The following is a 13,804-nucleotide window of genomic DNA, read 5'->3' as shown; positions in this document are numbered from 1 at the left end:
TTGGTTTTTATTCTTGGTTTAACGGGATAAAAAGTAGCCTACATCCGGGATGCAAGCTAGCTCTGTACCAAATACATGATTCCTGCATCTTCGTCAGTGTGGATTTAGGTTTTTAAAAATTCACATATTTTTTTTGTAAATTTTTGTTACCGCGATTGATGTCTACCACCAGAACAGATCATATTTTACCAAGCTGATTCAATCGTGAATCGAACCCAGGGCCTGCAACGCATCGTATGCTCTATCTAGAAGTCGTTGAAATCTTCCGTGAGAAACTTTCAGTTAGGATATTAGGTACATAGTGATTGTTTTAAGCCTGTTGAAGTGGTTGTTTCTGGTAATGGTGATTGTTCAAACTCTGCAATGTTCGGTTGCGAGAATACTGCATGATTCAGGCCGTCTTTGTATTATCGCACACCTTTTTGGTGCTATAAAGCGATTTAAACATGTGTATGTTTTGCCGCGATATTAAATCAGGTGGTTGCTAACGCCTGCCGCAGTTTCATTGCGACGTCTATATCGAACTCACGTCTTGACTTTTCAAATACAAATAAACGCGCGGAGTGAACGTAACGAATTATTTTTTCATGAAATAAAACGACAAAAATCTGCTAGTGTTTATTTTTTTTAAATTAACTATGGGCAGATGATTATTTTAAAATGTCCGTGGAACAAAATATTTAAGTAGAAAATTTTTATTTGTTAAGTTCGCTCATTAGAATTTTCCGGCGACTTTGGGTTCTTCGACTGTGCTTCCAGCTTTTAGTAACAAAAGCTAACATGAAGAATATGTAAGTACAACACTGTTTTGCATAATGTTAAGATTTCGAAGGGATAGACATGTTAATTCGTATCTTTAAGGTCCATCTAACTGAAAGCAGCATCCTGTTCTACATTATCTTACTGTTAAAGTTCTTGTTAAAGAATGAGAAAATGTTAAGCTGAAAACGAATAGATTTTAATAATAATGTATCTACTCATGGTTTAAACTGTTTTCAAGGGCAAACTTAAGTAGGTACCTATAGGTTAAATCAAAAAAAGCTGTTGATATTTTGTATGAAGCGAAGTTTTCAGTCAGAGATGAGACGACATAAGACTTGTGTTTTTAATTAACATAAAATATTAAGGCTTCTTGATTAATTCAATTTTTGATTTTAGAATAATTTTATGTATAAAGTGTTTGAGTGTAGGCGATCCAAGTAGATCCGTCACTCTATATTCAACAGTTACTGTATGCTTATCAATCAAGGCCCATGTAATAGGTACCTGCCTACCTACCGATGATTCCATAACAGCTGCACAATATGAAGATAGTCTGTTTTGTATCTAATTGAATCTAAATTCTAATATTACCCAAGCAAGCTAATTCTTCATTCCCAACCACTTTCTCATGATACCTTGTAATAATTTATTCTTGACGGGACAAAAAATTATTATTTCATAAACTAATTAATTGTTTATGGTGGAGATGGTGATGGATGGGTTCGTTCTTCGTACCTATCTGTCATATTATTTGCATTCACAATTTGAAAATCATATCTCACCAAAAAAATTTCATGTAAATTCGGTTGCCAAGACTCACAAGTTCATAATGCTTACACTGTTAAAAAGTTATAAGATCGCTAGATGAGCCAAACCCCTAGCTGAGCTTCGACTTGTACTGCCCATGAGACCTATCCCAAGTCCAAAGTATATAGCTCCTAATTGCTCTTGACTGTATCACATTTAAAATAACAAATAACTCTACTTACAAGCTTTGATTCTACAAACCTTACATCTTGGTAAAAAAAGTATGCCTTGGCCGTTTAATGTTTGTGGATTTTTTATCTGATATATCATTTAAACCCGGAATAGGTACAAACTATTCCTTATGGTCTTAAAATATTTTATGTCACGTGATAGTTTCGCCCCAATCTATAGGTACTAATAAATAAAATTGGGGTGTCTGTCTGTAATTTCGAAATAACTACCGCATATTAAGGTCATGTGGTTATTTGAACGATACTATAACTGAATCACACGTTTTTAAAATTTTTGTCTGTCTGTCTGTCTGTCTGTCTGTCTGTTTGAAAAGGTTAATCTTGGGAACGGCTGAACCGATTTTGACGGGATTTTCACAGACAAGTAGAGAATTGACCAGGGAGTAATATAGGCTACTTTTTTAACCGACTTTCAAAAAGGGAGTTGTGTTTTTCTACCTATGTACACCGAAATCTCCGAGATTTCTGAACCGATTTGCGTCATTTCTTTTTTAATCGATAGAGGAACTTTGCGACATTGTTTCATAAAAAAATTGGAGTCCAACTCCTCAATCCTGATGCTGCAGGGGATCTGACCAATCCACGCGGGCGAAGCTGCGGGCATCAGCTAGTTAACTAAATATTTAAAATGTTTTTGTGCAAGTGAGCCGTAATATTAAAACCAATAGTAAATATAGGTAACCTATAGGTAAGTGATATCAGTCCTAAGTCCTAACGTAATAAACGTTATCTAGCTTATCCATTGATAAGGTATCGCAGAAAACCAATATGTGATTTATAAGGGCTAACTAGTTCAAATTACGTACTCATTTTGCTCTCAAATGGTAGGGAAAAATGAAGTAAAAAAATAATTATGGACAAACAATCACGATTCTTCTCAGCCACCGACTTTAATCATTGAATTGAATTTGTTTCGTAAAGTTCTTGATGGAATTTACATGTTAATAATTGTAATTAACAAACCGTCTTTAATGTAGGTGCAAAGATTTCATTGTAATAATCAATAGGCTATCATCACTGTTAATATACTATCATCATCATCATCAACCGATGTCCCCACAACAGATTAAGAGACTTATTTCCATTGCTAGACATAGCCGTCTCTTGTAGGGACTTCCACACGCTACGGTGTTGCGCCGCCTGAATCCAGCGGCTTCCTGCGACTGGTTTGATTTCTTCTGCCCACCTAGTGAGGGTTCTTCCAACACCTTGGGATCTAACGTCTATCGACTTTTCAAACTATGTGCCCTGCCCATAGCCACTTCAGCTTCGCAACACTCTGAGAAATGTCGGTTACTCTGGTAATATACCTATTACCTACTAATAAAAGAGATCTACAAATTGCTATTGCACAGATAACGAGTCATTTATTGTTTTCCGTTGAGTTTCCTTTCTCCAACTCCGAAGATTTTCATGAATTAATTATTCTACATTTGATGGTAACGCATTGAAAAAATCTGAAATTTACGGTCTGGTCTAGATTATAATGATTTACACGAAATAACCTCGCCAAAAAAAATCGTATTAGTTTCCTCGTACCTGCCTCGGACGGAAAACTAACTACGAGGCCTGGCACGGCCACGAGCAGCGTATAGTTTCCATTTTGGGTATGACCTTTTGCATAAAATGGGACGCTTTTGATTTACTGATTAGGCTGGGACCAAACCTTGAAGTAGATTTTTGTATGTATCCTTTTGACGTAATCGCATATAACGCTAAGAGAAGTATTTTACGACATAATTTGCAGTGTTAAGTTAGCCAAACGTTCAGAATTTTATATTTAAAAAATTCAAAACATAAAAATAAAAACCGACTTCAGCAATCTTAAACACTAAAAATTCAAAAAATATTTAATTTATTACAGAATAAATTACTATGTACAAAAAAAACATTAAAAAAATATTTAATTTATTACAGAATATTTTATTATTATTTAATATTTATTATAGTTATTATTTTATAATATATAATATAAATATATTTTAATATTTATTAAAAAGTCCCATGATAATATTTTTGGTGATCTGTAACATACTTACCTACTTATTATATACCTATAGAAACTAAAAAAACTCAAAAAATTTAATGATGCCAAGTTTTTAGGAAAACGTCCTTTTTTGGGTGAACTTAGGATTTCAATTCAGGAAATGTTTAATTTTATTACGTGTCCTGCTTTTAAAAACTTGAAGAGGGTAACCCTCTCTAGAATTAGCATGACTATTATAAGCACAGTAAAGCCATCTTGGCCTTACTGGCGAAGGTTAGGTTGTCAAAGAACGCTCTCTGTAGATTTAACCAGATCGTTGTTATCTTGATCGATAGAGCTTTTTGCATTCCGACTATACCTATATATAATCAGATTACCTTGCTGGCGCCTATTCATGCGTTATCAGTTATCACCAGCAGCGGATGCGTATGTAAAAAATGGCGCTAACCTATGATGATGTCATCCCTTCGTCATACTTCTGATGTAGCCGAATCCCGCTGGTGACGTCAAACGCGCCGCTTTTTGAGTAGACGCGCACGTTTCCTGCGCCCCCTGTGAATCTTGTAGGGTATTTTATTATCGATGCATAAGCTAAATCCATACCGATATTACAAATGCGAAAGTGTATCGCTCTGTCCGTCTATCCGTCTGTCATTCGTATAACCGATTTTAACGTTGTAAAGAGATAGCTTACTTCAGAAAGCTTGTACCTACTCCAGAGACGGATGTATACTGTATAGGTTACTCTTCATCCCGTTAAGTTAAACAGTTCTCACTATATTTTTTGATAACCTAATTTCGGACGAAGTCTCACGCACCAGTACCTAATATAACAAGTGTAAATTAAAAAATTTCAACACCCCCGACAAATCATTTTCAAATAAATAATTATGTAAGTATATCTAGGCAACTTCCATCTGACATTTGTCAATTGACACTTGAATATTATGAACCTAAGGGTTATCTAACCTTCCTTTCTACAAGAAAACTAGAAAATAGCTGATAACTTTTAAACGGCTGAACCAATTTTCTTGGATTATAGCTAAGAACACTCTCGATCAAGCCACCTTTCAAACAAAAAAAAGTAAATTAAAATCGGTTCATTCGTTTAGGCGCTACGATGCCACAGACAGATACACAGATACACAGATACACAGACACACAGATACACAGATACACACGTCAAACTTATAACACCCCTCTTTTTGGGTCGGGGGTTAAAAAGGAAAAACTGGCTAACTAACATCTTTCAGGTTAAATAAACTGATGGGTTTAGAAATTATAGATTGTTTATAACGTTTAGTAAGTAACGTAGACTTGCGAGGAAAGGATTTTGAGGGAAAATGCTAGTTTTGAATAAAGCCTAAAACTAGACTATTAATTTGGTTTTAATATAAACTTTCCAATTCAAAGATAATGTTGATTGCGTTGTGCAATTACCCCCTGATCTCTACTCTATCACGCCTAATAATTTAATTGTTTTCAATTACCATAATCGCGACAAAGATTGGTATCTGTCCCTTAAATTTAGCTATAATCTGTAATAATTTAAATATCTTCGCCTTGACCTGGTGCAGGGGTACCTACTCGTTATGTAGCGGACAAACATTTTAACGAGATAGCTAGGTACTAACTATATGTAGATAGTAGATACTTATACTTATAATATTATAATGTGCAGCACTTGTAAACAAGACACAGTTTTGAACAAATATTTGTATAGTGTTTTTACATAAGAGTTTTTCCTAATCATATAATATTTATAATTCTAATTATTATTTAATTCATAAATATTCCTATCTTCCTTAAGTGGGTTCCTAATTCCTACCCAGGCTGGCTATGGAAATTTGTGATTTTGCGTGAAAATTCTCTCTATTCTCTCTAAGTACCTAATATAAATAAATATTCTTCCTTGTAAAGAACGAGATTTGGAATCTTCGGTTTAATAGTTATTAGATGTTAGTGATAATTACCGAGACCAACGGCTTAACGTGCTCTCCGAGGCACGGAGGACACGAAAAGGCCTAATTGCGACCTCCAAAGACGCTCACCCATCCAGTTACTGACTTGGTTAAACGTTGCTTAACAGCCGCAATAGATTGATAATATGCGTTCTCACCATTAGTTCTCACAATTAGGGTACACGCCTCTCATTTAAACCCCCATTAATAAAGGATTTTGAAGGACGGGATCTCACAGTTAAAAATTACGGCGCTCTACGAAAGCTCTCGTAGCACTTTATAAGAAAGTAAGTATTGCATATTAGATAGATATTTCATTCGTCGAGTTGGTATAACAAGAATTGTCAGAGATGAGTCACAAACACGTCTCAAACAAAAAAAACGGTCAAGTGCGAGTCAGACTCGCACAAGAAGGGTTCCGTACCATCGTACAAGACATACCTAAGACTTTTATGTAGAACACAGCACAAACGAATTATTTTTTGTGATCACATTTTAATTTTTTTTGTGATGTAACCATAAATTCAGTTTTCGATTTTTTTCTTTGGTCTACCTACCTACCAAATCATCATCATGATTCCAGATCAACGGGTTCTCTATAGGTTTATTGACAGACACGACAGACAGACAGACGACAAAGTGATCCTCCTAAGGGTTCCTTTTTTCATTTTCAGCTACAGAACCCTGAAAAGCTCATATTAATTTTATATTTAAGGTGAAATGCAACACGCCACGTTAACGAACCTTAACAAAAGCTGTTTTTTATTAGCGTTGAATTCTAATTGGGGCTTGGTCTTAATTAAGCAAAATTGGTTTTAATTAAAAATAACTTTTGGTCGAAATTAATTTAGGTTAAATTTTAATATCACTTACTTTTATTTGTACTTCGAATTAAAAGATTAAGCACTTGGCGCCACCGACAAGTACTTAATTATATTAAACGCACAGCTTTCACGCTATATTAATGATCTGTCAGATTATGATACTTTAAGAGATGGCGGAAAAGACCTCTAACTGAATTTGATATGTAAATTATTTAATATTTGAATTATTTAATTTTAGATAAGAATATTTAAACTCTCTAAGATAGTGTCATTAATTTTTTCGAATAATCTACTAATGATATTTACACTAATCCATATTATTATTATTATTTAAATGTCAAAGTATATCTGTTTGTCGTCTGTTTGTCTGTCTACTACCTTTCCACGGCCCAGCCATTTCACGCATCGTCTAGTCTTACTAAATAATATAACATAGGTAGTTCTTAAGGGGTTACTGGAAGAGATCACATTAGTGCTAAGGTCGCCCGTTGTTAAATTAAGTGTATCCTGTATTCTACTCTTTGTAATTTTGTTAACAATAAAGCTGTAATACTATGTATTAGACTTGCAACGAATATTCGGTTACTATTCGGTATTCGGCCTATTCGGCTGCTTTTATTATATTCGGCCGAATACCGAATATCTACATATTATTCGGCCGAATACCGAATACTTAAATAATATATTTTGTCATAGAGAAATAATTGGTAAAATGAAAAATTAAAATCGATTGATTACGTATATATTCATATTTTCATTTCTGTTATAATCATTTAAGTAGTCATTGGTGCATAACACAGGTACATAATCATCTTCTGAATTGGAAAAATGGAGGATTCTATGATTTGAATTATTGTGGTAATCAAAATTTAGAAGGGTAAGGTTTTCATTTCTTTTATAATCATTTATTAAGTAGTCATTGGTACATAAAACAGGTACATAATTTAATCCAATTTAATAAAAAAATCCAGCCGAATACTTTTGCCTAATATTCGGCTATTCGGTCAGGGGCCTCGCCGAATATTCGGTATTCGGTATACTGCCGAATATACTATTCGTTGCAAGTCTACTATGTATTATAATAGGTAGGTCTTATTAGGGACTGTTAAAAATATTTCATACTTATTACATCGTTTGTGTTTGAAGTTTGCTAATATTACGTACTTAGTAAATAGTAAATATACCTACTAGCAAACTTCGAAAAGTCTGTGTATTATTTTATGTATTGTATATTATAGTACAAACAGTTCTAGCTAAGTACCTACTTCTGCAATTAAAAAAGCGCAATTAAAATGCCATAAACCTACTTTGTCGTAATAGTTAATAAATTGCGAAAAACCAAATTAAATCTGGATTTCGCTACTCTCTTGGACTACAAGTTGCAGCATGTTCAATATGTAGAGCACTTTCTTATGCATTTGGGTCACTAATGTTCAAGTGAGTGTGCTTTCGTGGCATACCTATTCCGGAACTGAAGAAGAAAGAACTAAATATTTACTTAATGAATTAAAAATTTGACTGGGCAAGTGCATGTCAGAAAAAATTGACGCCCATTATTTCGTAGACGGAAGTTTTTTCCCCGTAAACTGTCTTATTTATTACTAAGTATCATTGAACGGATCGGGCTAATATATTATACAGAAGATAGCTACTTATTATAACGAAGGCATCTCTTGCCAGCAGGCCTAGTTGCAGCCAAGCACTAGTTTTTAAATTTAAAAAAAAAAATTAGCTTCGAAAGGATTTTTAAAATTTAACCCCTAAGGAGGTAAAATAGAGGTTTTGATATAAGTCCGTTATTTTTCAAGTTATGTCCATGAAAGTATTTTGGTTTCGGTTAAAAGTAAAGCAATAGGTATTTCAGGACTTTAGGAAATTCTAATGGAAAGAAAAGGGAAAATTTAAAGGAGTTTTCACACGCAGGTATAGAGGATAGAGGTACAATGATTGCTAAACGGGATTTTTAAGAAAAAAATTCCACATGGACGAAATCGAAGGCAAAAGCTAGTTAATCAAAAAATAACAATCCAGTATCCAGGTCTATATTAGTGTTTATGGCATGATGAAACAGGTGCAGAGAAGTTTCAGTAGGTAATGTTTATATCAGCCAAACCAGACCATAATCGGTAACCTACTTACTTAAATCACCTATGGAAATGCGCAGATTCTACGATTTATAAATATAAATCTACTTATAATAATCGACCCATTTCCTATGATGTTTAATAATAAACATCTTAACCTGATTCTCACACAATTTAAAAGGTGACCTAGTTTTTATCGCACTTTGCGGGCACTAAAAGATATCTATTTTATTTCGTGAGCGTGTTCATACTTCAGTCAGACAGAATAAACTTTTTCAGTAAAGTGCTAAACACACAGCATGCAACAACAGCGCGGCACGACACAAATGTATTATTGTATGTGGAATCGACAAGCGGTGATAGCCTAATAAAGTATTAGGTGCTATCCACCCCTTGGCAAAGGTCTTATCCATTAGGCCCTAATAGATAAGACCTTTGCCTCCTATTACGGTGGTCGGGGTCTCGATTCCAAAAACGCATGTCTAACTTTTCAGAGTTAGGTGCGTTTTAAGAAAGTAAATATCACTTAACTTCAACGGGGAAGGAAAATATCGTGAGGATACCTGCCTACTTTCTGTCGGACGTCGCTGCTGTTGCAACGCGCGCACCCGATTTTTTATATTGAATGAAGCATCCTAACTTTATTCAAAAATGTATATGAAAATAAACTATGATCTTTGACGAATCTATTTATATAGTTTTGGTAACAATCCATTTATTTGATCTAACATAAAAATAATAATAAACAACACTCCAAATTGCAGTAAGTAGCCAGGCAATGCACATAATAGTCTTTTTCAATATGATACAACGAAAAATTGGTTTATTTTAAACATGTATTCAATTATGTGAAAGTTTTTCCTATAATGGTAAATTTAGCGCTTGAAATCTTAAATTTCTTGATTTTTGTGTAAGCGCGGCCTTAAGTTCTACCTATCTACTTCTGAAAAATATTTTCTTCCTTACGTATTTCCGTTTATCCAGTGTCAGCAGCTTAACCTGGATTTACAGAATCTAAAAATTCATTGCTCATAAAGAAAGGAATCTGTATCGTTTTTATTTTCTTATCATAACAAATATTTTATTGTTTTGTTTTGTTCGGGATGAAGTGTTCAAAAATAAATACCATTTCGAAAGCGATAAAGGCCTTGAACTCATTTTATTTTTATTGTCTATAGGCATCACACAACTACTTAATCTTCTATGCGATTCTAAATTAAATACAATATTGTTTGTTATGTTTGGATCGGAAACATTTTTTTTTAAATTCTTATGTGAGCGTTATTCATCACACTATAAACCCTAAAAGACTTAACTTGAAAGTATTGACTGCCAATTTTTAATTTTATGATTTTATCAGGGGGCACGGCAGTGCCCCCGCCAAGACGAGCCAAACGGCGGCCGGGGCGCTACGTAGTACCTTTTTCTCGAAGTGTTTCGCCGTATTTTCGACCCGTCATAACTTCGGTCTGGATGACGCTAGAAAGCTGAAATTTTCAGTATAAGGTGTCCTTAGCAAATTTACCAAATATACTAAGTATCAAATATCTAGCTTTTATGGTTATAGATTTATTGATACCTAAAATACGCCGTTTTCGTCCCTCACTGATGATCATCACAATTCATAGTCTGTAATTCTAGGGTACTTCCAGAAGTCCTAGAAGGCTGAAATTTGGTATGTAGACTAGAAATTGCATATAAACTACAGGAAAATTAAGAAATTGGCAATGCCCCCCCTCTACGCCTCTTATGAGTAAAGCAAATCTGTAAATTCTGTCGCTAGAATTCTGATATTTTCAGGATAAGATGTCCTTGGCAAATTGATTAAACTCATTGAGTATCAATTGTCTAGCTTTTATAGTTTCAGATTTATTGACAGTCAAAACTTCTAGTCTGTAATTCTAGGGTACTTCCCGAAGTCCTAGAAGGCTGAAATTTGGTATGTAGACTAGAAATTGCATACAAACTACAGGAAAATTAAGAAATTGGCAATGCCCCCCCTCTACGACTCTTATGGGAAAAGCAAATCTGTAAATTCTGTCGGTAGAATACTAATATTTTCAGGATAAGATGTCCTTGGCAAATTGATTAAACGCATTGAGTATCAATTGTCTAGCTTTTATAGTTTCAGATTTATTGACAGTCAAAACTTCTAGTCTGTAATTCTAGGGTACTTCCCGAAGTCCTAGAAGGCTGAAATTTGGTGTGTAGACTAGAAATTGCATACAAACTACAGGAAAATTAAGAAATTGGCAATGCCCCCCCTCTACGCCTCTTATGAGTAAAGCAAATCTGTAAATTCTGTCGCTAGAATGCTGATATTTTCAGGAGAAGATGTCTTTGGCAGATTGATTAAACGCATTGGGTATCAATTGTCTAGCTTTTATAGTTTCAGATTTATTGACAGTCAAAACTTCTAGTCTGTAATTCTAGGGTAATTCCCGAAGTCCTAGAAGACTGAAATTTGGTGTGTAGACTAAAAATTGCATACAAACTACAGAAAAATTGAGAAATTGGAATTTTCCCCCCTCTACGCCTCTTATGAGAAAAGCAAATCTGTAAATTCTGTCGCTAGAATGCTGATATTTTCAGGATAAGATGTCCTTGGCAAATTGATTAAACGCATTGAGTATCAATTGTCTAACTTTTATAGTTTCAGATTTATTGACAGTCAAAACTTCTAGTCTGTAATTCTAGGGTACTTCCCGAAGTCCTAGAAGACTGAAATTTGGCATTAAGTACAAATTTCAAGAATTATGAACAACAGATAAATTAAGAAATCGGGTCCCCCTTCATCCCCTCGTATATGAGATGCATATCTGTAAAATCTGTTGCTCGAATACTAAAGTTTACATGATAAGATGTCCGTGGCAGATTTATCAAACGTACCAAGTATCTGTGTTTCCTGAAGTCCTAAAAGACTGAAATTTGGTATATCTGCTTCAAAATTGAGTTGCAAGATTCCACCCGAACAAATATACTTACATACGAGTACATTGCAAGTTGAATAAAAGCTTTTAAAAAAAGAGGTAACGATAGAGAGTGGGCCATGAAAATGATGTACCTACAAGAAATAGATCCAAAAAAAATTTAGGGCACCTGCCAAAAAGAAATGAAATCCCACCAAAAACATTTCATGTAAAAAGTTAGCCAAGACTCACAAGTTCATAATGTTTTCACTGTTAAAAAGTTATGAGATCTCTAGTAGAGCCAAGCCCCTAGCTGATCTTAGATTTGTGCTGGCCATGGGACCTATCCCAAGTCCAAAGTAATATAGCTCTTAAATGTTCTTGACTATACCACATTTATAACAATAAATAACAAATCACTCTACTTACAAGCTCTGATTCTACAAACCCTATATCTTGGTAAAAAAAGTACGGCTTGGCCGTTTAATGTTCGTAAAACTATTACATGACATAACATATTAAACGTTAAAAGTTATTAAACGGCCAAACCGTACTTTTTTTACCAAGATATAGGGTTTGTAGAATCAGAGCTTGTAAGTAGAGTGATTTGTTATTTATTGTTATAAATGTGATATAGTCAAGAACATTTAAGAGCTATATTACTTTGGACTTGGGATAGGTCCCATGGCCAGCACAAATCTAAGATCAGCTAGGGGCTTGGCTCTACTAGAGATCTCATAACTTTTTAACAGTGAAAACATTATGAACTTGTGAGTCTTGGCTAACTTTTTACATGAAATGTTTTTGGTGGGATCATTTTTTATTATTACAGATCTATCTGTCTATTGTTCCTAAATCTTCTTTTCATACATTTATGGTAAAGTAAACTATTTATTGCGTTAATTTTAATAGGTATAGGAAAATGATTAAATGGGAATTTCTAGTTTATTTAAAAAAAAATTGCATTTAAAATAGATGTACCTACTTAAGGTAGATAAGTGTGTTAATGATCGCCATAATGGCTTGTACTAGCATGTACATTTTGTCACTTTTAAACATTTTTAAAACATGACTACAGAAAATAATGCGTGTTAACGTCGTTAATGTACCTACCTACTCTTAAATATGCTTCTACAAGCTTCTACATTAATATCATTGCCAAGATATTTACAACAAATATAATTATGTATCATAAAAATTAAACAATATTTTTTATGGAATATAATTCAAAATTTTAAAAGAAACATACTTAATGTTTTGAAGTAAAATAGCACTTTTGTCAAGATAAAACAAAAATTATGAAACTGGTCTCAGACAAGAGTCTCGGAGCTCTAATCGAAAAACCTAGAATTAGAGTAAGTACTACTAAGTCAGTAGGTATATAAAAATGTTGAAATATCGACGATATCAATGCAAAATTTCTGTTTCAAGTCCATTTATAAGTTCGTATAATACGCAAATTGATTTAAATTCACAGGACATACCTACTTACAGATTGCGCAGGAAATTATTCTGTGTGTTTACAGTTCGGTCATCGAACTTCAGTCCACGTTAGTTTTTTATTGGCTCGTTTTTTGCATATTTTTTGTAGATATAACTGGACTGTGTATTGTATAATATTCATGATGAGATTTAACTACATCGCCTTGGTGACAGTGGCGCCATAGAGTTTAACATTATGGGGTTCCGTTATGAACAACAAAAACCGGTCAAGTTTCGGTGCTAGTCGGACTCGCACACGAAGAGTTCCGCACCATCATACAAGAAAGACGCACCCAATACTTTTATGTAGAACACTGCAAGTTAATGTGATTTAGTAAATTATTTTTTTCTTGAACACATTATAATGTTTTTTCGTTAAGTAACCACAAATACCCGGGTTTTAAATTTTCTCCTTTATTTGTGCTTTAGGACCTACCTATCTGCCTAATGTCATAATTCTAGGTCAGCGGGAAGTACCTACCACCCTATAGTTTTTCTTGACAGATACGATAAACAGCAAAGTGATCCTTTATGGGTTCCTTCCTCCTTTTGAGGTACACTCTGTACCTACATAAGGGCTGGAAGTTTAAAAGTACAGAGGTAAAAACTTATTAATACTGTTTCCAAATGTTACGACAACCTAGGTACTTACCTGTGTAAAAATTTAACTTTACGATATACTGTGACTTATTCAGACATCTGTATAAATATGACCTATTTTTATTTCTTTTGAATAGCCGTGCTGGCTATTAAATAAATTATTGTCATTGTTGTAACATTACGAAAACATTCCATTA

The 13,804-nt window shown here is 34.0% G+C and overlaps 1 protein-coding gene across 1 annotated transcript in view; it reads left to right on the top strand.

Annotated features, from left to right (window-relative positions):
• The first annotated feature begins 460 nt into the window (after window positions 1–460).
• The window catches only part of LOC123865123 (uncharacterized peptidase C1-like protein F26E4.3), a 33,062-nt gene continuing 19,718 nt past the window's right edge, over window positions 461–13,804 (top strand). Inside the window, exon 1 of the mRNA XM_045905969.1 lies at window positions 461–791. Coding sequence (XP_045761925.1) covers window positions 781–791 — 11 coding nt within the window. The 5' untranslated portion in view covers window positions 461–780. The remainder of the gene's footprint in view (window positions 792–13,804) is intronic.

This window comes from Maniola jurtina, chromosome 5 (genome assembly GCF_905333055.1).
Source record: "Maniola jurtina chromosome 5, ilManJurt1.1, whole genome shotgun sequence".
NCBI lineage: Eukaryota > Metazoa > Arthropoda > Insecta > Lepidoptera > Nymphalidae > Maniola > Maniola jurtina.
The sequence above is the reverse complement of the archived record's forward strand: the minus strand, read 5'-3'. Positions and strand labels throughout refer to the sequence as shown.